Source organism: Aythya fuligula, chromosome 5 (assembly GCF_009819795.1).
Source record: "Aythya fuligula isolate bAytFul2 chromosome 5, bAytFul2.pri, whole genome shotgun sequence".
Classification (NCBI taxonomy): Eukaryota; Metazoa; Chordata; class Aves; order Anseriformes; family Anatidae; genus Aythya; species Aythya fuligula.
Genome location: NC_045563.1, coordinates 16480961 through 16503167, shown reverse-complemented (window position 1 = coordinate 16503167; position 22207 = coordinate 16480961). Strand labels below are relative to the sequence as shown.

Here is a 22207-nt window from a genome sequence, read left to right as displayed (position 1 = left end):
TTCTCAGCAGGACACAGTCAGTTGTAAAGTGAAAGCTGAATTTGCCTTGACATACATAACTCAGACTTTATGAAGATTCTCCCTTCCAGTTAAAATTCAAGTTGCAACCTACCTCAGCTTGCTATTTTAGAGCACCTTGCCAGCTGCTTCTTGTCCTCCTTATGAGTACTCAGCGCAACCTCAGCATCAGAGGTGACACAAAGGAGCACGCTCTGTCCTTAGAGGGATACACACAGTGATATGATGGTCCTGTGCCACCTCTGCAGTGATACCTGTCCCTCATTTTCAGTATATGCAGCTTTAAACGGCAAGTTTTACTCCTCAGCTTTTTGTAAAATTCTACTTTCCTGCCATCCTACATTCCAGATGATATCTGAAGAGGTTTTCCCCAGAATTGTAATGATGCTACAGAGGTTGCAACCCTGATATCTGAAGAGGCTTTCCCCAGTATAGTAACGATGATACAGAGATTGCAACCCAGCCTCCAGGGTCCATATATAGATGGCCATTCACTGAAGCACAAAAAGGGAAGTTTCCTAGCCAAATAATGGTGCTTCATTGTTTTGCTCTTTCCCCATATCAGATCTGCCTTGTTGATATTGGATGAAATATTTAGGGAAGTATATTTTTTTTGAGGGGAAACCCGAATTTAATTGTGATTTATTTATTTTTTATGGAAATCCCCAAAGAGCCCACTAGGTAGGAAGGTCAAGAAATCAGTCTTTCCATTTTTTCCTAGGGAGTTTTCACCTGCTTTATGAAGTAGCTCTCAAAATTATAAAACAGGAGAATAAAGAGAGTGGATTTTAAAAATTTCCTTCTTCATCTTTGGTTGTCCTTCCTTCAGTGACAGGGAGGCCAAAGCCTGGTCCAGCAGCAGGTGTGATAGTGATAGATAGATGCCATGTGGTTCTTCAGAAGACTGAGAAACCCAACAACATTCAAAGTCTTGGATCTCTGTGGTTTTGCTTCTTGTCCTGAAGGATCCCTTACTTCTCGCTCAGATACACCATAGCACAGTGGAAATCTTCCAGAAAGAAGGCATGCTACAATATTTCTTCCATTTAAAGATACAACTTTGGGAGATAGCTCTCAAGCTCTGCTAAAATCTCAACCACTTTGGGTGCTTTCAGCCACTTCACACCAAAACAGAGCCTTAGCCTCACGCACCTCAAGACCTGAGCACCATTTCCTTAGATTCTTACCTTCAACTATAATTTCGTTTTTTCAAATTCCCTTGTCAGCTAACAGGTCATAACCTCAGGTCTTGATTCTCCTTCCCTTTACATGTATCTGGCCAGAAATCATGCCACGTGTCAGCGACATTGCAGCAGTATTAAAAAGAAATGAATTAGATGTGAGTTGACATTATACTTCTCAGGAGCCCTGCCTATATGCTTTAGTGTATAACATGTAGTATTTGTTTTCTCAGCTCTTCTGTACTGAAAAAAGAGGATGTGATTCCTTTCCAGATATGTAAAATGAAGGTAAATAGAAGAAGTATCTGCAGTTGCAAAGAATAGGGGAGAGCTTATTATTATCGTGTTTTATAGAAATAATTACGGAATTAATTTGCCAAGTCATTACTGCATAGTGAATGCTAGACAATAAAGGGAGGTGACACAGTGTGAAAATCAGAGTCCTTCTCTGCTGAAGAAATTCTTTTCAGAGGTGTGAAGCTACATGCAGAGAGGAGCCACACAGACTGACCCCATGTGGGTTCCTCCAAGCTATTTCCTTCTGAAACCTGCTCTGAATTCCCAGTGTGGTGCTTCACAGAGAGGGATGCTGGACTCTCAGATACCCAAATATAATGAATTCAAATTATTTTAAGCATAAATTAGCAAGAATTAACCCTTCCCAGGGGACCTGGATTCCCAGGTCTGCTCCTGTAGTCCTGACGCACAGCTTCAAGCCTAACCAACTGTGGAAGAGATGCAAAATTGGAGCTTGGGTTTTTAAGGATGAAATTAAACAGCTATTCTTCATGTTTCAGGCTTCACCTCTATTGGCACAGAGTACTGAAAATGCCTTGTTGAATCTTCTCTTAAAAATATCCTTTGCAGTAACATCTCTCCCTCTGGGAGCTCAGTCATTACAGATAGACAGAGGAGGCAGGTGCTGGACCTGTCACGGTGGTGACCCTGAGCTACAAACACTGTTTTCCCTTGAAGTCTGTATGAGCACATTTCCCCTTACATTTGTGAGCTTTCTGTTCCCAGCGTGGCTTCCGTGCCACCTTCATCTATCCCTTGGTCATCACACTGTACTCCAAGTGACTCATTATTTTCCTTTATTTCTCCCTTCCCACCGTCATGGCTTAGCTGTTTCATCACTTTGAACTGGTTTTATCTCTGCTGCTGTATTTCCCGCTGATCTCAGCTGGACTCAGCTTCGCCATCCTGCAAGGTTGTTCACAGGGACAGTCGCCCACCCACTCCTGCAGGAAAACCCTGCAGTGGAACCTAGAATCTCCACAGGGCTGTTTGGGCATCAGCAGGTTTGTACTCTGCAGTGTCCATGTCCATGTCCATGGCATTGCCTTTCTCAGAGCCTTCTCATTTGCTGGCAGCCAGTGACTTGTCCTCAAAACATTCTCTTCCCCCAGGGGAAGTTCCCACTGAGGTGGAGGTGACGCAGGGAACAAATGATATGGCCTGAAGCGGTTTGTCACTCATAAAAGTGCTGATGTGGCAAAACACCTTATTTGGCCTTTCTTAATTTTAGATTCAGCTGAGGAAGTGCAGGCTGGATCCAATGCAAAATGCTTGAGGCAAACAGCTGAGATTTAGAAAACTGGAATAAAAGGAGTCAAGTAAAACATACAGCACTGGTTTACCTGCTGAGTTAGGTATCTGCTTTGATCAAAGGAAATCTGTTTTATGTGAAAGTTCCTGAGAAGCTGACCACTTTGTGCATCCACCTGCTGAGTCCTGCCTGTCAAGACAGTGACAAGTCACACGAGGTCTAGAGGCAGCAGGCCCTGCTGGGGTGCCAAAACAGCAATGCAGGCAAGCAAAGGTGTTCCTGTGCACACAAGATTTTAGGAAGTGTGAACTGAATCAGAAAAAAAAAAAAAAAAAAAAAAAAAGGAGGAGGAAATTTAAGGGCTAAGCTTTCAAAATCTACTTTCTTGCCTTAATAGACCCAGTTAGGTGCAGTCCCTAATGCCATGAAAACCAGCCTAACCCTCAGCAGACAGCTCTGTCCATCACTGCAAAGCTACTTCAGCCACTTCTACATTTCCATTCCTCCTTGCCAAGCACAGATGGGTAACTTTTTGATAATTAGACCAAGCCATTTGCACAGGATAAAAAGGGCATACATATACAGTTGTTCTGACTGGCCTGTATAGGTAACAGATGGTAATTAAGCAATAGTAATAAGGCAGCAGTGTGTTTACAACGGGTCATTAGAGTAACATGGGGATGGACTTTGCACATTTCTGCAGGCTTAGCTCTAAACAAAGCTCCTGGAAGCCCAGTGAGCATGCCTGGCACAACGGCAGAGCTTAGACACAAGGGATGCAAACTCCTCCTGTGTCCCTGTGTGGGTCGGCAGGTCCACGTGCATGAGGGCACTCACTGGGTGATGCTGGGCAAGGCATGGAGGAGGAGGCAAACTGACTAGCAACAACTCAGCAGATGCTCTTCGTTGGGCCAGACCCCTTTGGATGCTGGTAATAGACTTGCCTATTGCTCTTCATTGGCACCCTGGCCACTGTGGCCAGACATAGCCTGCTATGGCAGATTTCCCTATTTTATTTTGTTAACATTTCTTTTAATACATGTTGCTGAGGCTGGATTAGCAGCTTTAGGGCCCAAATCCTCATTGCTTACCTGGCATAGGACGGTCAGCAGTGTCTTCTCAGACAATCTCCAGTAAAGTACTGCTCAGATGAGGTCATGGGAAAAAACAGGAGGACGTCTCAGTCACTGCAGCTTACTCACAGTTTAGCTTCTTCTTGAGCATAGAAAGTTGTGTGCATGATCTTTGTGATATCAATATATCTGTGGAAATGTTGGCAGCTTTCGCAACAGCCTCATCAGTTTTGCAAGTCTTTTTGTTAACACCCTGTCTGCTGGAATCAGGAAGCAGAGTGAAGATACGAAGAATTAGTTTTTTTTTATTTTTTTTTCCTCAGAAAGAAAGCAAGCTTGTAATCCTCACAGCTGCAGAGTAAAACTAAAAGATGAAACCAGAAAATTTTCTGTAGACTCAGAAAACAGAGTATATAGGAAAATAACCTATAAGAAAACAATCCCATTTTAAAAATTCATTTTAATTGCATTTAATTTTGATCCCTTATGATTTGACATGAAGATGGAAAAGATGGAAATCTCTGTTACTGACTGAGGTCGGAATCTCCAGATCTTCCACTTGTTAGGTACATACAATGAACTGAAGTATGTGCTTATATTCCTGACAATGACTTCTAAGATGAAGCCATTTATTTGGGTAGCACCTTCAGATTTTCACTGGAAGTAGAGCTGTAGGTTTTCCAGACATGGCTGGACAAAGTCTTGAGCAACTTGGTCTGACCTCTTGGCTGACCCTGCTTTGAGCAGTTGGGCTTGGGCTAGAGGCCTCCTGGGATCCCTGCCAGCCTGATGGTCCCACGAGAGGGAACCGAGCAGTGACGCTGAGTCAGCCCACAGGCGAGCTGAGGGCGGATGGCACGCCTCAGAAGGAAGAGCAGCAAAAGCTGTTCCCACCCTCTAAGACCCATTTGCTGGGAGAAATAGCACGAAGATTTACAGGGGGTGGTGGAGCGGGGTGGGTGTGAAAAAGAATAAATAAATATTTCCTAGGTTAGTGTACCTCCTGTGACAGCCACAACGCATAGCCTTCCTTTCTTTGGTAGATACCTTGTGTATGGGGGAAAGGAGAGAATGTGCTCTGCCTACCCAATCATTGCGCATTTCCAGTTGAGTTAGCCCACATGACATATCTCAACATGCTTGAAAAGGCCCAGGAATGCCCTACAGATGAAGCTTAATGCCCCTTGGCATATTGCAGGCTGAGGCAGACTCCATCATGTGGCGTTAATAGCACTGAAAGGCGTCTGGGCTGTTTTGTGCAGGTGCTAAAGGGACTTTTCAGTTGGAGCAGGCAAATCTAAGAAGTAAATGTTCATCCTGTCCTCTTTGCAAATAGAGCCTCTGGAGACAACCTCTGACTCATCAAAGAATGGGCAGAAAGGTCCGCCAGAAAGCACATGCAGTTATTTCTGTTCCCACTAGTCCTTCTCCAAAGGGTCACTTCAGCCGAAGTGGCCGGCTTCCTTGAATGGAAACCCTGCAGCTTTCAACACCGGAAAGAAGAATTCTTCGTACTGTAAACGTGGGCATGAAAAGCATGGTAGGGCTATTTATAGCCCTGATTTCCTCCGAATAGATGAGAGGCTAAACCTGACATTATGGACTGAAAAGATAAAGTTATTTATATTTTTGATGCCCCATGCTGCTATTCGGTGATCAAGCAGACGAAGAGGGGACTGCCATGGCAACCACTTCACGAACCACCATGCAGACTTGTCTACCAGCCAGAAAGGTCACTGAGCATCTCAAAATTCAGGTTTACTGTAGAATGTGATTTTAGTGTATATATGTATATATATAGAGAGAAAGAAAGCAAAAACATTTGTAGTCCCAGTAACTAGTAGCTAGGGTACGGCAGTCACGACCTCAAGCAGATGGAAACAGGTGGGGGCACTGATCCCAGGAGAGGCAGGGGCCAGGTTTCAGGTGAGTTCAGGCTGTAACACTGTGCCAACACCACTATCACAAGAAGCGCTGTCACTGTCCCTCATTTGCTGGGTACATTGTGTCTGTGTCCTCGTGCCCCTCTGCTCCCATGGTGCTCTCCCCCATGGCCGTCATGGAGTGAGCAGCACAGGCGTGGGGTGCAGGAGTGGGGCAGCATAGGGGGCAATGCTTCATTAGCCAGTGGTGCTGCCATGTGCTGGGCTATGTGAAATAAACCTAGAGGGAAGAAGGAATCGATATTGGGATGGAATCCCACCAATATGAGGGACATCACACCTGTTTCATAGGCTGAAAGCTGGGGCACAGATTGCTGTAGGTGTCCACCACTGGCCCCAAGCAAGCCCAGCTCTGGGATCAGTGCTGTATTTACAGGGCCACAGAGAGGTGCTTTGCCTGCCAAGCACTCAGCGCTGTAACCCTGCCTTGCTCAGCACTGCTCGGACTTCTTCCTGGGCTTTCTGTGTACCCTGACAGGCAACTCCGCTGCCATAGCGGGAGGGAAGCCAATTTTTCCAGCTTACTTCAGAGGGATGTTTCCCTTTATTGCTATTTGATGGAGTGTGTGACTGAGGCAAAGTAAGAAATTATTGTCAGCTCTGGACCTGACTAGCTGGAAAAAAGCAGAAGTGTGTGGAAAAAATAATAACAGACTTATCAAAGCCCGTGGGAGAAAAGCTCCCTCCTCTTTTCTCTCACCAAAAATGCCTGATTCCCTTAATTCCATCCCAATTAAAGAAATCATACATTTCAGCAGCAGACCTTGTCCGAGACTTTTTTTTTTTTTTTTTTTTTTCCAAAGGTTAGTTGTTCAATGAATAATAAAAGTTTGTGTATTTTTAGCAGTGGTAGCTAGAAAGGCTGAAGACATAGTTCACCTTACGCTTCAGATTTTAAGCAGTTTAATTGCATATAAGGAGGCCTTGGGGCATGCAGGCTAGTGTCCTATTTTCCCTATAGTAAATGAAATTACTCCTGTTCAGCGACGTAGGTGCCTTGCCGTTAAGGAGAGTAGACTGCCGAGTGCTACCTTGTCAAGCAGTTCCTGTTGCTGCCGATGGTTTTCTGCAGTACAGCTCTGAAGACGTAGAGCTACCCTACTTATCTTCAGATTGGCCTCGCTCAGACACAGATAACAATCTGCCTGCATCACCCAGTGTGCAACATGGGCTAATTTCCCCTGTTTATGTGTCGTTTCTTGATAACAAGAAAAGTCTACCATCACCTACACAGCTTCTCGGGATGAAAAAAACTAACGTCAAAGTGAGTCCGCCCCACAGCACAGCATCACTGGGCCCCAGGCCTGTCCCCCAGCTCAGGGCGTGCGGTTTTGTCCTTGCCTTCTGCTGGATTTCTCCTGTACCCACAGCCTAGATGTCTTTCTCAAGGTTAGTCAACCTGCCCATGGCAAGGACAAGCTCCCTGTTAACCCCCTCACTATTAACCCTGAAAATCAATTCGGTTTCAAGGAGTTCCCACTCGGGAGACCACTCTGAAGTAGGAGCCCAGAGTCTTGGTTTGGTAAGAACCATAACCGAGGCTTTGGGGGATGTTGTAAAACATGGTATGAGGACACATTTTATAACCTGTTGTGCAAGTTCATCATTTCTCTTCTAAATGCAAACGTGCACAAGGAAAGCAGAAAGTCTCACCAAGACTCACTTGCCTGAGCTGAGTTCCATGTCTCTTTGACACACCGCTGATTTTAAACATAAAACACTTGTGGGGCTGCTTTTTCAAGATGTAACACCGCCAGGTTTCTGTGTGGTTTGCAAGTTGTTTTGGAAACATTCTGGTTACTTATAGCGGTCGTCTAAAAAAAAAAAAAAAAAAAAAAAAAAAAAAAAAAAAAAAAGCTCTCATCCTGAAAAGTTCCCTCCCCTCTCTCCATGCAAACATTTTCATTTTTAGCCTTTAAACTAATAGGATTGTAGGGAAAGAAGCTCTCAGAGTCTTGTTAGCCTTGTTAATCCTCACTTTTTTTTTGCCTTGTTTTGCACTCCCAAGGGGCATAATGCAAAATCTGTGTGTAATCAGAGCTAGAGAATACGCATGCTGTTCTAGAACAATATTGGTTTACCCGACTCTGCTTAGTACCTTGAGGATTACCTCAAAATTAGCTTACCTGTTTTAAAAGAGCAACTCTAAATCTGAACCCACAATACCAGTGCCCCTATCTGAATAGCAAACCAGAACAAATGATAAATATTTTTGCCTTTGAACAGTTTGCTATATGAAGATGTTAAAGAAGAATTTAGGCTTGCAAATGCAGTAAATAAGAAGTGCTCAAAGTACTATGAGAGCAGTAAGGACCTCTTACTTTGACCTTTGAGTAGGATCCTCCAAGTCAGTGAGAATACAATCTATCCTATTGAAGAGTTTAATCAGAAGACCATCTTCAGCCAGGCTTGCAATCAGGCAAGATCACTGCTCTTGGAAGCAGACGTATCACTTTGTACATCTATTGCCTGCCCTGCTGCCTCTGACGTTTCAGAGTGGGCTAGTCCCTTTCTTCACTCACCTTTGCGAAGTGTGGTCTTTCATCCTCTTCCTGGAAGTCTCTCACACAGAATGTGGTTCTGGGTACCAGATGACTTCCCTTAAAAATTTTAGAAAACTTCCTTTTTCTATATGATTAACCTCAGTCCTACAGTATTTCATGATGCACCTCAGAGCCAGAGAAATGCTCTTTTCTCCAAAGTTAACAGGAAAAAAAAATGGTGCTTGGTAAAATGTGTATGTTTCATAAGATGTGTTTTTCCCAGAAGGGTTGACTCTCAATATTATCTATACAGCCTAGAAATCGCTGCTAGGAACTAAAGTCACAGAATTACAAGTAGCAGCATCCTTTCTTGTTACACAGGCCCTTTGTATATCTGAAAGCTTCATTTACCACAAAAGGTTTTACCAAGGATATTTGCCATCTGAGAGCAAGTACCTGCACTCAGTTTGACTTCTCAGCCCCAAGCCCTGGCAATCTGAATCACCACACTGGGCAGTGTAAATCTTGTACCATCATTGTAACGTCTAGGTGGATGCTGAGTTACCCATGAAGATGTGGCTTCTCCAGGAATGATCCCACAAAGCTCAACTGCTTACAGCAGGGAGCACTCCGATGAAAGGTGTCACCCTACCCCCTGGGTGTCTTTGGAAGCCACCTCAGTCCTCAGCATTTCAGAGAGGCCACGTTTTCCTCCCAGTCCCTGCTGTATGAGAGCAAGAAAACAGACCCTGCAAGGCTACATCTGAAACTCCAGGTAATCTCATGTTGTCGTCTGGTAGAGGGAAGGAGTCCTGGATTTTCCCAGCTTCTGTCTGAGGGAACATTGCAAACCAGGTATAGGATTTCCACTTTAAGATGTTTATTTGAGTTCTGCAAAAGAAACACGGGCTGAGGATCTGACAAGAAAAACAAGAGCTTTGAATCTCAACAGCCATTAGCCAGATAGATTGTGCTCTGATCTTAAGCCCTGACACGATGGATAGTGCCCATGGGTCTGCCAGGGCTGTTCACATGGATACTTGCAAGGAAAGCATTGAGGAGCTGTGACACTTTTCTTCTGGCAGGGTTAGCTGTGCTTGAAGTACCCTTGAGAGCTTGAAGTACCCTCTCAGCGCCTGCTGAAATCCTATTCACAATAAGGAGGAAATAGAGCAGTGAAATGACTGTAACGCATTCCTGCTTGAGCATCCTGCAGCAGAGGCAAGGAGTCCAGGCAGCAGCAAGAATTTGTGTTGAACTACAGGCATGGAGTTTTAGTGTGCACGGAGGGGCTGCCCATCTGCTTGGGTGAATGTGGGTGAAGCAGAGCACAGTGTGGTGGCTGAGACCCCCATGGCTATGAGACGTGAGGAGGGTCTTTTTTTCTTAACACACGGTGTAAAGGGAAACCATGCACTTTGCAAAGTGTCCCTTCCACTCCACTCACCTCTGGTGTGACGGGACTGCAAAGGCCTGCATTTTGCACCTTCTTTTTTTTTTCTTTTTTTTTTTTCCACTGAATATTCATAATTTCATTCTGTCTAATACAATTACACCCTGTGAAGAACGTAGTTTAAAGGCAGATTTCTCTTACAGTCTAGACCTAAGCTCATTAACACTTTATCACTTTCATAATTCATTAGTTTCAATTTCCCAAGAACTGCCACCAGCAGTGATTTTTTTCGTCATTGCCAGAAAGATTAAACTCTGTAGGAAACCATAGAATTGTAATCCTGTGAGAAAGCATGAGTTGGATGCACAACAGAAGACTGTCAGAAGTCCAAAATAGGGAAGTTTCTGGTTTCTGCTCTTTCTCATTGAGGAGAAAATAATAATAAAGGAAAGAAACAACCGTCAGCTTCACGAAAGAGTCACTAGAAAAGACAAGAAAGACAAAATAATCCTGGGTTGCCTAAGACAGACTAGAACTGCAACAAAAAGGAAACTACATCTTAGACATCAAATGGAAGAAGCAGAAACAGCTGATTACAGAAGAAAAAAAAATTAAAAGGCCTTGAGAAAAGAGAATAGATAAGCACTGACGGTGTTTTACAGGAACACAGCATGGGTCATAGAGTGCCACTGAAAAAGTCTTTGAAAGGTAATAGAAGAAGCAATGTCGGGGACAGACACAGGAGCTCGCCTGCAGAGCTCTTGCAGACATGAAGACACCACAAACACTATAAGGACTTCTGCCAACATGATCTAAATTTTCCTGTCTCTAGCTAAAGCTATTTCTCTTAATACTACCAGCAGCCTAGTGCATGAAGAGGAGCCAGCAGGACTTTGCGTGTGCTCAGGGAACAGGAGCAACGATGTGAAGGGTTATGTCACCCCCTGACATTCCTCAGGAGAGCACAACAGGTATGAGAGCCAGGCCTGCGCAACTGCTCCTGCCACCGGCTGTGTTCACGCCTTCCCTTGGAGGCGTAGGAGCATCGGCATCTGGAAGCAGGGCAGTTGGTAACCTCTGCCTCAGAGACATCCCACGTTCATGGCAAGTAGCAGAAGGTTCATGGCTGAAGGTAGCTGAACAGGCAGCAAAGCCAGTCGGTGCTGTTCACTGGCAAAGGTCAGAGCAAGCAATGTCATGGCAACTGAGGTATCGAGTGAGAGACATATGAAGGAGAGAAATGCCCAGGAGAGGTCTGGTTAAAGGGCTGTGGAGTTATCATCTTAAATCTTAAAAAATGGAATCACTCCCATGACACCAAATCTCACAGCTTGCCAGAATCTGGAAAGATACAAGCACATCTCAAGCACATCGAGGCTGGACCTCTGAGGATGGCTGTGTTCTCAGTAGTCCCATGTAAACACAACTGCTGTAGAACAAGAAATTCACATCTTTGAATTCAGATGTCTCCAAAGGATTACAGAAATATCAAAAACAGTGAATGGGACTAACAGCTCCATTAGAGAAGAAGAAGTTGAGGTAATTGGGTCCCATGAGCCTGTATAAGCAGCAAGAAGACGGGAATTGGGGTGGTTTGTCCATGTGACCAGAACAACAGGACTTGCAAATGCAAATCTGCAGGGAAAAATCAAAGAGGAGAGGAAGGCAGAATGCCCAGGGACAGTATGACTCAAAAACATCAGCATCCAGATAGAGAAATGACAGGGAGTTCAAAAGAGAGAAGGAAACTGGAGGACAGATTCCAGTCAGTGCCCAGAGATGACATTCTTCAGAGCATGTTGGTGAAGTGAAAGGGAAGATGAAATGATCATAAATATTTACAGCAGTGTGTAATCTGGCTATGTCCTGCTCTCTTACCACTTAGTAACAGGGCAGAAAACAGAGCACAGTCAACAGAGAACCACTAGCACATGTTACTAAAGTTTCCATCACCCCTAATAATAAAAATAATAATAAAAAAAAAAATCTTTGTTTCAGGCTGCTTAATCCTGATCTCCACATTTCCCCTTTTGTTCCCTGAAGGTGACATCTTTTCTGTGGGCTTCTAAATATTAGGCAAAACTCAATATGCTGTGACAATGTCTGGCTCACAGAGCCCAGCCTGTTTTTGCTCTTCTTTTTCATCATATTTTTGTCATCCTGATGCTGTTCTGGTGAGAGGAGGAAATTTGCTTGTACTTCAGGTGCCCTGGGTGTAGTTCATGAACCCAAGAAGGGTGGAATTTGCCTGCTGCAGTTTTCAGCAGGATTGCACCAGCCTGGCAGAAAAGTGTCTGCTTGTAGCTTTAGTAGAAGTCATGAGTTCCTATGTGTGACAACACCGTGATCCCTCCCTGAGCAGCAGTGCTCACACCAGTGAAACGTCCCCAGCTGATCCCAGCATATCCACTGGCAGAGAAGAGCACCTCTCCTGGCCTGTCTCCTCCAGGCAGGGTGCCTTGAGGCGTAATGGCACTGGGCGAGAGAGGCTATGTCCCCAGCAGTCAGCAGAGCCCTTTTAGCTGTACAAACTTGCTATTTTCTGCATCTTTCCAAGAAGAAGAAACACACAGCAGGACCCACACTGCAAATTTCTCCAGTGGTCTCTACAAGCGAGACCACCAGAGGTGTTCCCACGCTGAACCATCACCTGCCCCCAGCAGCAAAGCAGTTTGCTGGGGTCAGACAGCAGGTGATTGTGGGGGGAAAAAGCAAGTTAAGGAAAAACTCTTGCTGTTTCTGTGTGTGCTGCAGCAGGGTGTGTGCCCCCACACCAGTCCTCGCGGTGCTGTGACCCTGTCACTGTTCAGAAGCAATCTGGGGCAGAGTACTGGTCCTGATGGTGGCAGTGTCTTGAGTAATAAGACAGCTAAAGCAGTGCCTTTCTGTTCTTACCTGTTCCAGGCCACCCCAAAGCGTCCCATCAGAGCTGTGCATCTCTGTATGATGAATTCTTTGGCACCTAGACTGCCTTAGCTGTATAATGCCTGGTGATTTGTGGCATTTTGTGCTATGTAATTATATATGGGAGGAAATGTAACTGTATGGTGACAAGATGCTTCTATGTGGATACTCCTCTCCTAACACTGAGGTGCTTGGACTAATCCTTTGTTAAAATCCAGCTCCCAAATGGCAGCTTCCTGGCACAGAAACAATCATTAGTCCAAATCTGAGCAATCTGCTTGCGTTTGTAAACATCTACAGGTGCAGAGTGCTCTTTTACATCCACCTGCAACTTGGGATGCCAAAGCGAAAATGTGGCTCTCCACAGAAAAATGTCCTTAAAGCTGGCGTCTGCACAAAGGGCTGTATTTAATTGCTGAGGATTTGAGGGAGTTCAGAGACTCTTGGGTTTTGCTTAATTCTCTGAAACAGCGCTGTTTTTGTTGTTGTTGTTGTTTGTCTTTATTTCAGTTTCCTCTATCAGAGCTGCAAAGCAGATGGATTTCAAACTATTGGAATTGCTCATGGTAGATGTTTAATGAAAGTCCCTGACTGAAACATGATTCTTATTAAGCAAAAAGAAAAAAGAAAAACAAACAAACAAAAAAACCTTGCTGGATTTTTTTTTTTTTTTCCCAGTTATGAGAGAAATGTAAGGAAAAGGGGTTGTTTTGCTCGAACTATGTTTTAAAATCCACATTGCAGCATGGTGTGAGTGTGCATGCTGAGGGTGATCTGTTTGTGCTGATCCAACACACACTGATGGTAAGGACAACTTCTGAGAACCGTGCAGTCTTTGCTTCTTTAAAAAAATGCCGACATTGGTGTATTGAGCCCAAAATAGCAACCTGCAGGGCCTGGGCTAGGACAAAGGGAGAAGTAAAAGGAGGAAATGCCTTGTTTGGGGAATGAACTGTGAGGCTGAGCAGAAGGGACAAGGCTTGAGCACTTCCTTCCCATGGGAATCTCTGCCCGTGGGCCAAGGAGAGCCAGTGTCTCCCTACCCACCCGTCGATAGAGAGAGGGGAGCCAGGAGCTGCCTAAATACCTCCCCTCCTGCAGATGCTGAATGCCTTGCTTTGTAGGGGAAGCAATAGCCAGGCAGGGCAAAGAGCTGGAGAGGTTTCACAGGGCTGTGAATCATGGAGACCAAGGAAGCTGAATCACCACAGCTGAGCTGTGCATGGCCCAGGACACAGCGCCAAGGGCGGTGCGGAGCAGCGGCCGGCACTGGTACGTGGGTCTGAGCTGGTGCTGAACCCCAAGGGCTCCAGATCTCAGCAGACAGCTTTGAGAAACCACCGCAGATTTCCTTAAATCTGTAAGTTTCTGCTTGTGATTGTGTGCTGGGTACACACATGCACAGACAATTTGTAAATCAGAAGCAAAGATGGACACTTCTCTCCCACAGATCCATCACTTTCTCCCTGCCTTGGATTCTTGGTCAATGTGAAATTTTCTCCATCAGCCAGGGAATATTTTTCTAGTTTAGCAGCCAAAATCTCCATAATAATGTGAGATTTGGGCTGCACAATGCCATAGCATGCTGTTATAAAGGAGGTCATAGTGAAGAGCTCTGCGTCATGCTGTAGATTGCATTTTGCCACTTAAAGGAAAGTGCTTTGCCGTATAACACAAAGAGAGGGGAAAGACAGGGGAGCTAGGAATATGCTGTGCTCACACTGCCTGTGTGACCCAGGGCAGAGCCCACACACATCGAATGAAACAGTAATTTCCATTTCTGAACTTGAAAGCACTTCATCCATCCAGCCCAAATCAGATTGCAGCATGGGGAGTTATAAGGACAGCCCTACATAGATTGCAGATCTGCTGTTCCTTAGAGATAGATGGACTTGTAACGAACCATTTGGCTGTGTCCTGTTTTTTTTCTTTCCATTGTTTCCATTACTGTCACAACATTCTGACATCTTGAGCTAACTTTTCAGTAAACCAAGCTGAGATGTCTTTTCTCTAGTGTTTCCCTGGAGAATCTCAGTGTGCTTGGCCATCTGAAGACAATTCCTTACGCCTCTTCATATTATTCCTTGCAAAGACTGGGCAATCACGCAATACAGGATGTGTGACTGAAACCCAGCCAGCTTTTTGTACCATACATCTTAAAGCAAAGAGTTGATGACTGTCTCTTTTGTTTTTCCTCAGTCCTGTACCTGGAAGGATCTGTCCTTGTATTTGAGGATATCTTCAAACTGGTTGCCTTCTACTGCGTCAGTAGGTGAGTTGGATTCATTGCTTCTACAGAGGGTTGCTTCTTTCCTGGGGTGGCTGTCCCTTCTGGACTGCCTTTGCCCATAAGCTTTTCCCACAGCACAGCCACAGCTGTCCCTGAGTTTGCTGGCAGCTTTGTCTGAGGAAGGTCTGTAGGGCTGCACTCACAAAAGACCAAGGCATAGGACAGGGGCTAGCAGGGTACCAGGAGCATAAAGTTCCTGGATTAATCATCTCTTACTAAAAGCACCTTTAAACATCTACACACACCTGGCAGCAACTTGGCAAGGCTGCTGGCAGACTGTTGCCCATGAGAGATTCGGAGCACTTAGTCACTCTCAAGAAAAGCTATCCTGAAAAAAATAATAATCTGTTATTTAGCCAAAAAATAAAATAAAGTGATAAAGAGCAGACATTCCATGTTTTCACAGTGTAAAAATAGCAAACGTAGTGGGCACAGAGATGGGGAAGACCTGTGAGGTCTTCTTCATTCGAGCGAGGTTTGCTCACCAGCTGTTGAATCCCGCTATGTGATTACACCTGCGTGCCTGCAGTCTCCTCTGATCTGTGCGATTGTGCCAAGCACATTGCAGCAACACCTACACACCCGGCTTGGCCTGTCCCTGCTTTAGCAGGCCTGGTTTGGAGCTGGATGTAAACTTCTGGCCTCATCATATAGACTCAGATTACTCTTAAAGAGGTTATTTCCATTTAAGAGAGGAGAGCAGACTCAGGATATGTTTACAGGGCAGTCGTGCTATGACTTGTTTAGCTCACATGGCTGGAGCAATCTATCTATGGTATGACACAATGTGCTGCAGCTTACCCAGAAAGACACTTGCGCTGTTCTGGGGGCTGCTTCTGCCTCCAGCTGAGTTCAACACTGCTGGAGCAGGACTCCTACCCGCACCCGATGGACCGCATTCTCTCAGCACCATCGATAAAAAGTCATTTAGCCATCTAGATATGCATAGGCCCTATGGAATAGGCATAAATTACCCTGAACCCCATATAAAAGACTTTTGTCCTACCGAAGGAGCATGCAAGAATGCTGGGCATTTCCAGGCAATTGGCTTGTGGCAGGGAAAATTCTGCTCGCTTCTGCTTTCCTGCAGAAAGGATCGTGGTTTGAGAATGAGCCCCAGAAAACAGAAGAAGAAAAGCTTTTCTATTAGTTTCTGTTATATCTTGTTACTTCAGAACGTCAAATATGCATTCAGATGGTTGAGGAGATTTCTTAGCTTGCTGTCAAAAGATAAGGTGAGTAGGGAGTCATTTTCCTGACAGAGCCAGGTAATGAAAAGGCTGCTTAGGCATGGACCTGCTATTTCCTGGCAGCTTGTAGAAGCAATCTGTGATAATGAGCAGAGAGGCCTGTTCTCAGGGCTGTAGTAAATAGTAATCTATAAATATCTGGAAACAGTTTATCAGGCCTCACAAGCTCTTTCCAAAAGAAAGTTTGGCCTCTTCTACCATGATGGGTAAATTACCTTACATCACAAAAATTACACCTGTAGATAACAGGTGACATGGTGGCTTATCTGCAAGCTGCTTGCCCCATAAATAAAATCACAATTTTTTTCTACTAATGTAAAGTGTTCGTGCTTCTTTACTTTAGACATATTTTTCTACACACAGAGAAAAAATTGGGCACATATGACTCAAGCATGTAACAATAACAAAGAAGGGAGAAGGCCTGTGGGCACCCCCTTCCTTTTTTAAACCTGGTATCTGCCATGAAGAAAGCTCCTGTGGTCAAATCTGTTAATGCCAAATAATGCGACAACAGAGGGTTCAGAAAAATGCAAAGAACCCATGGCGTACACGGTACACCAGTGAAATATGTATCTGTTAACAAGGCAAAAATAAACCTCCTGCCTTCCTTTGTCTCTCCACAGAGGGGTCCTCAGGCATGCAGTCATGGTTTTTTTTTGCTGTGTGTGCTCACATAGAAGAGACTACCTGCTCACATCACCAGCTTCTTCTAAAATAATTTTCTGCAGCTTGCAGAACATTTTTATGTGCTAAAACTTTTTAAAGTGGAAATTGCCCCTGCCCCATTCCAAGAGGCTAGGATTGCCAGCTTTTTTATCCTTGCTAGAACAAGGATTGAGGTAGGAAGAGGTTTAGCAAATTGTCATCGGGCAAGAGGCAAACCTAAGCACTTGACTGCCAGCCCAAGAGCTCCATTCAATTATTTCAGACATAGGGTGTGCTTCAGTGAAGCCCAGCTACCATCCTCTGAAAAACTACGTCCTTTTTTTAGTGCACATACAGCATGTTTTAAGAAACCAAACAGTCATAAATCCAAGAGCAGAGAGCTCTGTGTGTTTTCTCAGCAACACACAGCACCTCACCACTGTCTGACCTTCACCCGGGGGTCTCTCCTGCTCAGAGGGGACTTTCCTAACCCCACTGTGTCTCACTGTGTTGCTCTGCCTCACGCTTACACTGACTGCTGAAAGAGGAAGCAGGGTGAGGAGAGAGAGGTATACAGAAAAGAAAAAAAGACTGCAAATCTCCTCCAGGCCAGAAGGAATGGCTTTTCTAATGATACTTCATTTTCTAATTACCTTCACTTTTCATGGAAGGTATTTCGAATCCTGCAGTCTCCCCTGATGTGGCATTACTGCTGTTTTCAGAGGGGGAAGCCAAGGCACCGTGATTAAGCCAGCGGCAAGGCATGAAGCATCACCACAGGAGCCGGTGATCTCTTATGAAATCAGAGCAAGCCAGGCCAGCACAATGTGCACGATTCCTTGCTGGCCTCAGGCAACTTTCAGTACTTTTCAGAACGGGGCTGAAATTGTCAGCCAATTCAATCACTAAACCAATGGTGAATTATGGAGTTCCTAGCAATTGTGGGGTTTATTCTTTCATTAGTTTTTCACTGTTTCTTTTTTTACAGAGATTTGCTGCCCTTCACCCTGAAGCTACCACAAGCAATATTAGAAGCCAATAGCTTTCAAGATCTTGAAATTATCTCTAGTCTGGGGATAGGTAAGTCCCTCAAAGCACTCAAGGTTTCTCTGAGGCTTGTGAGAACCACAGTGCCTTCCACAGATATAATGCAACTGGTGAACAGATGAGCTATTGTCTCCAGAAGAGATGAGGAAGCCTGAATGTAGGAGAGAAAATATTTGTTATCTTTAGGTTCATGGAAACACACTGAAAAAAAGCCCACACCACCCCTTTGGACTTAAACCTCCACTGGACTTCCATGCTGGGCATGATACCTACATTTTCACCATATGAGCTGGGGCAAAAATTTCAATAGCTGAAGCATGGCACAGCCTCTCAGGATAGCTTACACACATTCAAAGTAGCTGACATCAGAGGTATATGAAAAGAGGAAAACATCTTTGTAATTTCCCCTTCTGATAAGTCGGGGCAATCCTGATGGAAATGTGATATTTTTCTATTTTGGTATGTCTACTTCCTATTGCTGGATTTCTAGCTGGTAGAAAAGTGTCCCAGTGTGTTCTCTTGCCTCACATCGATAAGATACAGAACAAAATGTTATTTTTAGTGACAGCACCAAATGAGCAAATTTTAGATCATAAGTATAAAATTAAAGAGTTGGAAAATGCAGTGGTTAACTAAAAGCACTCTCTTTCCTTCCTATATCTTCCCATTAAATGCACTCCACTTGAGATGACTGTTGCAGATAGCAAGTGCCTATCACGTTCCTATGCTTTTCAGTTTCCATTCAGCTGTTGAAAACAGTGAAACAGTGCTGGAAGCTGAAGAGTTTGCTCACTTAGAGATACTCAGAAGAACACCTTGGGGCTTTTGGGATCTATTTTTGGATCTTCTGCGTTAAACCTCCCAGAAGGGATGGGCAAAACCCTCTGGTTTCAGTTCAACCAGCTTCATTGACTTTTACCAGCAGATTTGCCTCTTGACACTCTCAGCATCCTCTATTTTGAATATGTTCCAATTCTTGAATATGGGAGTCCAACCCGCAACTTGAGATAACAAGTTGCTAACTTACTATGACATTAATTATAACAGGTGTAAACTTTTGGATTAAAACATAAGAAGTGCATCATGATTCACCAACCTTCTCTCTCATCTGAGAAGGTTGTGATTCAGGGAAGTCTCCAGCAGCTTCTGAAAGGATTAACCAAAGCACAAGCACCAAAGCAGTGTTGGTTGTATTCTTCTCTCCTGTACAGCGGTGGTCATAAAAGTAGGGATGTCTAGAGGTTTGTTTGCCACAGGACATTGCATCCTAGGGAAGCTTTTGACAACTGAGAAAAAATGCTATTGTGTAGAGATTTTCTGGGAAATTATGCTAGCTTCTTGGAGTGTCGTGCTGTCTCAGTGAGGTCAAAGAGGATGAAGTAATGAGTGGTGGTGTTTGCTGCTTCCTGGAACAAAATCTCACGGGTACAAACGATATATGCTGCCTATTGTGGCACTCCCAAAGGAACCCCAGTGTTGTTTGAAATTCTAGTACGTTGATTTTTATTTATTTCCAAGTGATGTGATTTTTTTGGGGGGGAAAGAGGGAAGGGATGAAAATAAGAAGTCAATCTGCAAGCTGGATTTTTCCACAAAGGGCCTGGTTGTAAAATATCTGTCAAAGCAGATATACTGCAGGGCCTGTAGTCCTGACCTCACTGGTATAAAAGGTGTCTTCTCAGCAGAATTAGTGTGACTGCAGTGCACAGAGAGCACATATCTCCTTCACACAAGTGCCAAAGCCTCAAAGAACTTCTTAATCATCCCTCCCAGGATGTAAGGTAAGGGAAGAACCAGGACAGCAATGGGAGAAGAACAGACTGCCCCTTCCTCGTGCACAAAACAGCATGGCTGTGCTGGGGAACACCCTTCGTGAAGCAGCTGTGTAGCCCTTGGGAAGACCGCCACTGCTTCATCTGGTCCTTCACAGACTGAGTGGAGCATTGCATTTTTGTCACAGTGTTTTATCCTTGCCTACTACTGAGAAAAATAACCAACTTCCCGTTTGTAGATTGGTTTACTCACCATTTCCTCAGCCCATGAGATTCTGCAGCATTATATTCTGACTTCCAGTTCTCTGCATTTGCTGATACCCAAAGGATTTAAAGCAAAGGAAATCATGACCTAGACAGTCTCATGAGGGGCTTCGTAACATGGTACCATATGTGCTGTTGCATCTGCATGTCTGCTCCCGAATTCTGTTGTCAAGAGTACTGCTGTTCCTGGCAACACTTTTATTTTAAGCTTCTTTATTGTCCTCCCTCTCGTGGTAGGGAATCAGAGAATAAAGCTGTGCTAACCTCAGCCTCCTGAAGAAAACATGGGGACTTGCTCATAAATTCAAATTAGCCATGGATACTAGCCTGGGTTGCAAAGGACTAAATCAACAATTTCATCCTGATAGGAATGGAAGAGCTGGTGTGTAACACTAGCTTCTTGCATCATTAGACTACCAGATTTTTTATAAGAGATGCTGTTATCATCTCCATTTTTCAGCATGGGGAAACTGAGCCACGGGCAGTCTGCTGCCTTCCAGGGACAGAGTCAGAGCAAGTACAACATGCTTTCAGGAGAGCACAAGATACAGAAGGTGGCCAATGGTTTGACTTTAAACATCAGGGCTTCAGAGGGTTTTTCAGAATTTGCATTTTTTGAGCAAGGAAGGGGCTGTGGACACAGAATAAGTGGCTTGCTAGCGTAGTACAGAAAGACAGCTGCTGGGTTGCAGTGGGTAAACTGACCCAAATAAAATTAAAGGCTCTTCACCGCCCTAACATGACAGTCGTGCAGGAGCCTTTCTGCTCCAAGTCTGGCACTGCACGTGACCTTCCACTGCTTTAGTGACTTGTGGCCACATTCTTCACTTGGCTGTGGGTGTCCTAGCTCTCTCTGTAATGGCGGATGCAGTCATTTAATTCACTCATGCATGTAGCCTGCTCTGTAGGTATTCTGTATAAATGCCTGGTCAGAGGGAGCAGAGGCAGCTGGGAGCCAGTTGCCCACCCTGCTCTGCCTGCACACCCATGGACTGTGCCTGGGGGTGACATTTCTGGCAGAGGGAGGCACTGGGGGGAAAGGCAGAGGCTACATAGGGCAGGTTGTGGTGGCAGCAGAAAGAAGACAGCTTTGCCAGCAACTGCGTTGAGTTGGCTGAAAGTAGGAAGCCACCAAGAGTCACGTCTGCACCGGGGAATACATTTAGGAGAAGTGGTCTCTCTTTGGGGATGTAGTGGAGAGATTTTATCTGAACATGCTTCACTCCATGGTTCAGTACTGGCTTTAGTGAAAGCGTTTCTTTGCTCTGTTCTAGGCTCTGTTGTAGCCTTCCTACCTGAGAGTCCCTCCAAGCATTTCTGGGTGCTGGCTTTCAGGAGGAGGCCCAGGGCTGTAGCCAGCCCAGCCCCGCATCCTCATCCCTGTGATGGGCTGGGGGCTGCGCTGGTGCAGCTGACAGGAGAGCACGGCCCTGGCCAGGCTCGGCTGAAGGCAGAGTCCTGAGAGCTGTGCTGCTGCCCCAGGGCTGCCTGCTGGGCACTGGGGCCATCCCATGTGTCCCCTCCTGGGCTTGGCAAGTAAGGTTTTTGCAGCAAGGCAGCTGCAGGCTTGGCACCAGGCATGCTGGAACGGTTTAATGTAGTTATCTGCATCTCTGTGTTTTTGGGATTTCCCGTCTTCCCCTTGTCCCTAAATCCATAGGCACATATGCAGTCCTCAGCCAGGGAATACCCTCATAGGATTTTACCTCTTTCTTTGGTTAGAAAACAAAGAGGTTGCAGGATCCTCTGTTTCCTGATATTTCCAGTAGTGGACCCAGAATTAGCAGCTCGAGGAGTGATTAAAAGCAATCAAACCAATAAAGCAAGCAGTTTTGAAAACACACCTCTGGGAAAAGGAGAAGAGGTTAAAAATATACTGAAACTGCTCAGAATACATACAAACACTTCATAATTTTTTAAAACAATTTATTGAAAGACAAATTCCAATAATAGATTTGTGACATGTAAAATGACTTCTTGCATCTGAACCACTTTCTTTTTCTAGTCACAGCTGATGGCACTGACATACATAACTGTTCTGTAGTCCTTCAGTATAAAACCCTCCTATGTACACAGTCCCGTGCACCAGCTTTCCTCTTTCACACCTGCAGGCAGGCAGTCTCAAGGCAAGGTGCAAAACAGAGCCTGGGCACGGCTCTGGATAATGGTCATCCAGAGCTGTATAAGTTAATGATAAATTTGATCTGTGGAAGTAATACAAAGTCATGTATTTCTGGAGTGGTTGTATTGCAAGGCAGGATCAGACCCCACCACATGAGCTCACTGCTGGGTGGAGTCGTCTTCATCTGATGACTCTGGTGCTCCCGGCACATTTTGGGTCCTGGCTGCACATCCCAGCCCCACACCTTCCCACGATCAGCAAGAGGCAGACAGC

At 44.9% G+C, this 22207-nt stretch overlaps 1 protein-coding gene across 1 annotated transcript in view; it reads left to right on the top strand.

Moving 5' to 3' along the window:
- Window positions 1–22207, top strand: part of RIN3 (Ras and Rab interactor 3) — a 68006-nt gene that overhangs the window by 25967 nt on the left and 19832 nt on the right. The window contains exons 4-5 of the mRNA XM_032189475.1: window positions 14744–14816; window positions 17718–17809. Coding sequence (XP_032045366.1) covers window positions 14744–14816; window positions 17718–17809 — 165 coding nt within the window. The remainder of the gene's footprint in view (window positions 1–14743; window positions 14817–17717; window positions 17810–22207) is intronic.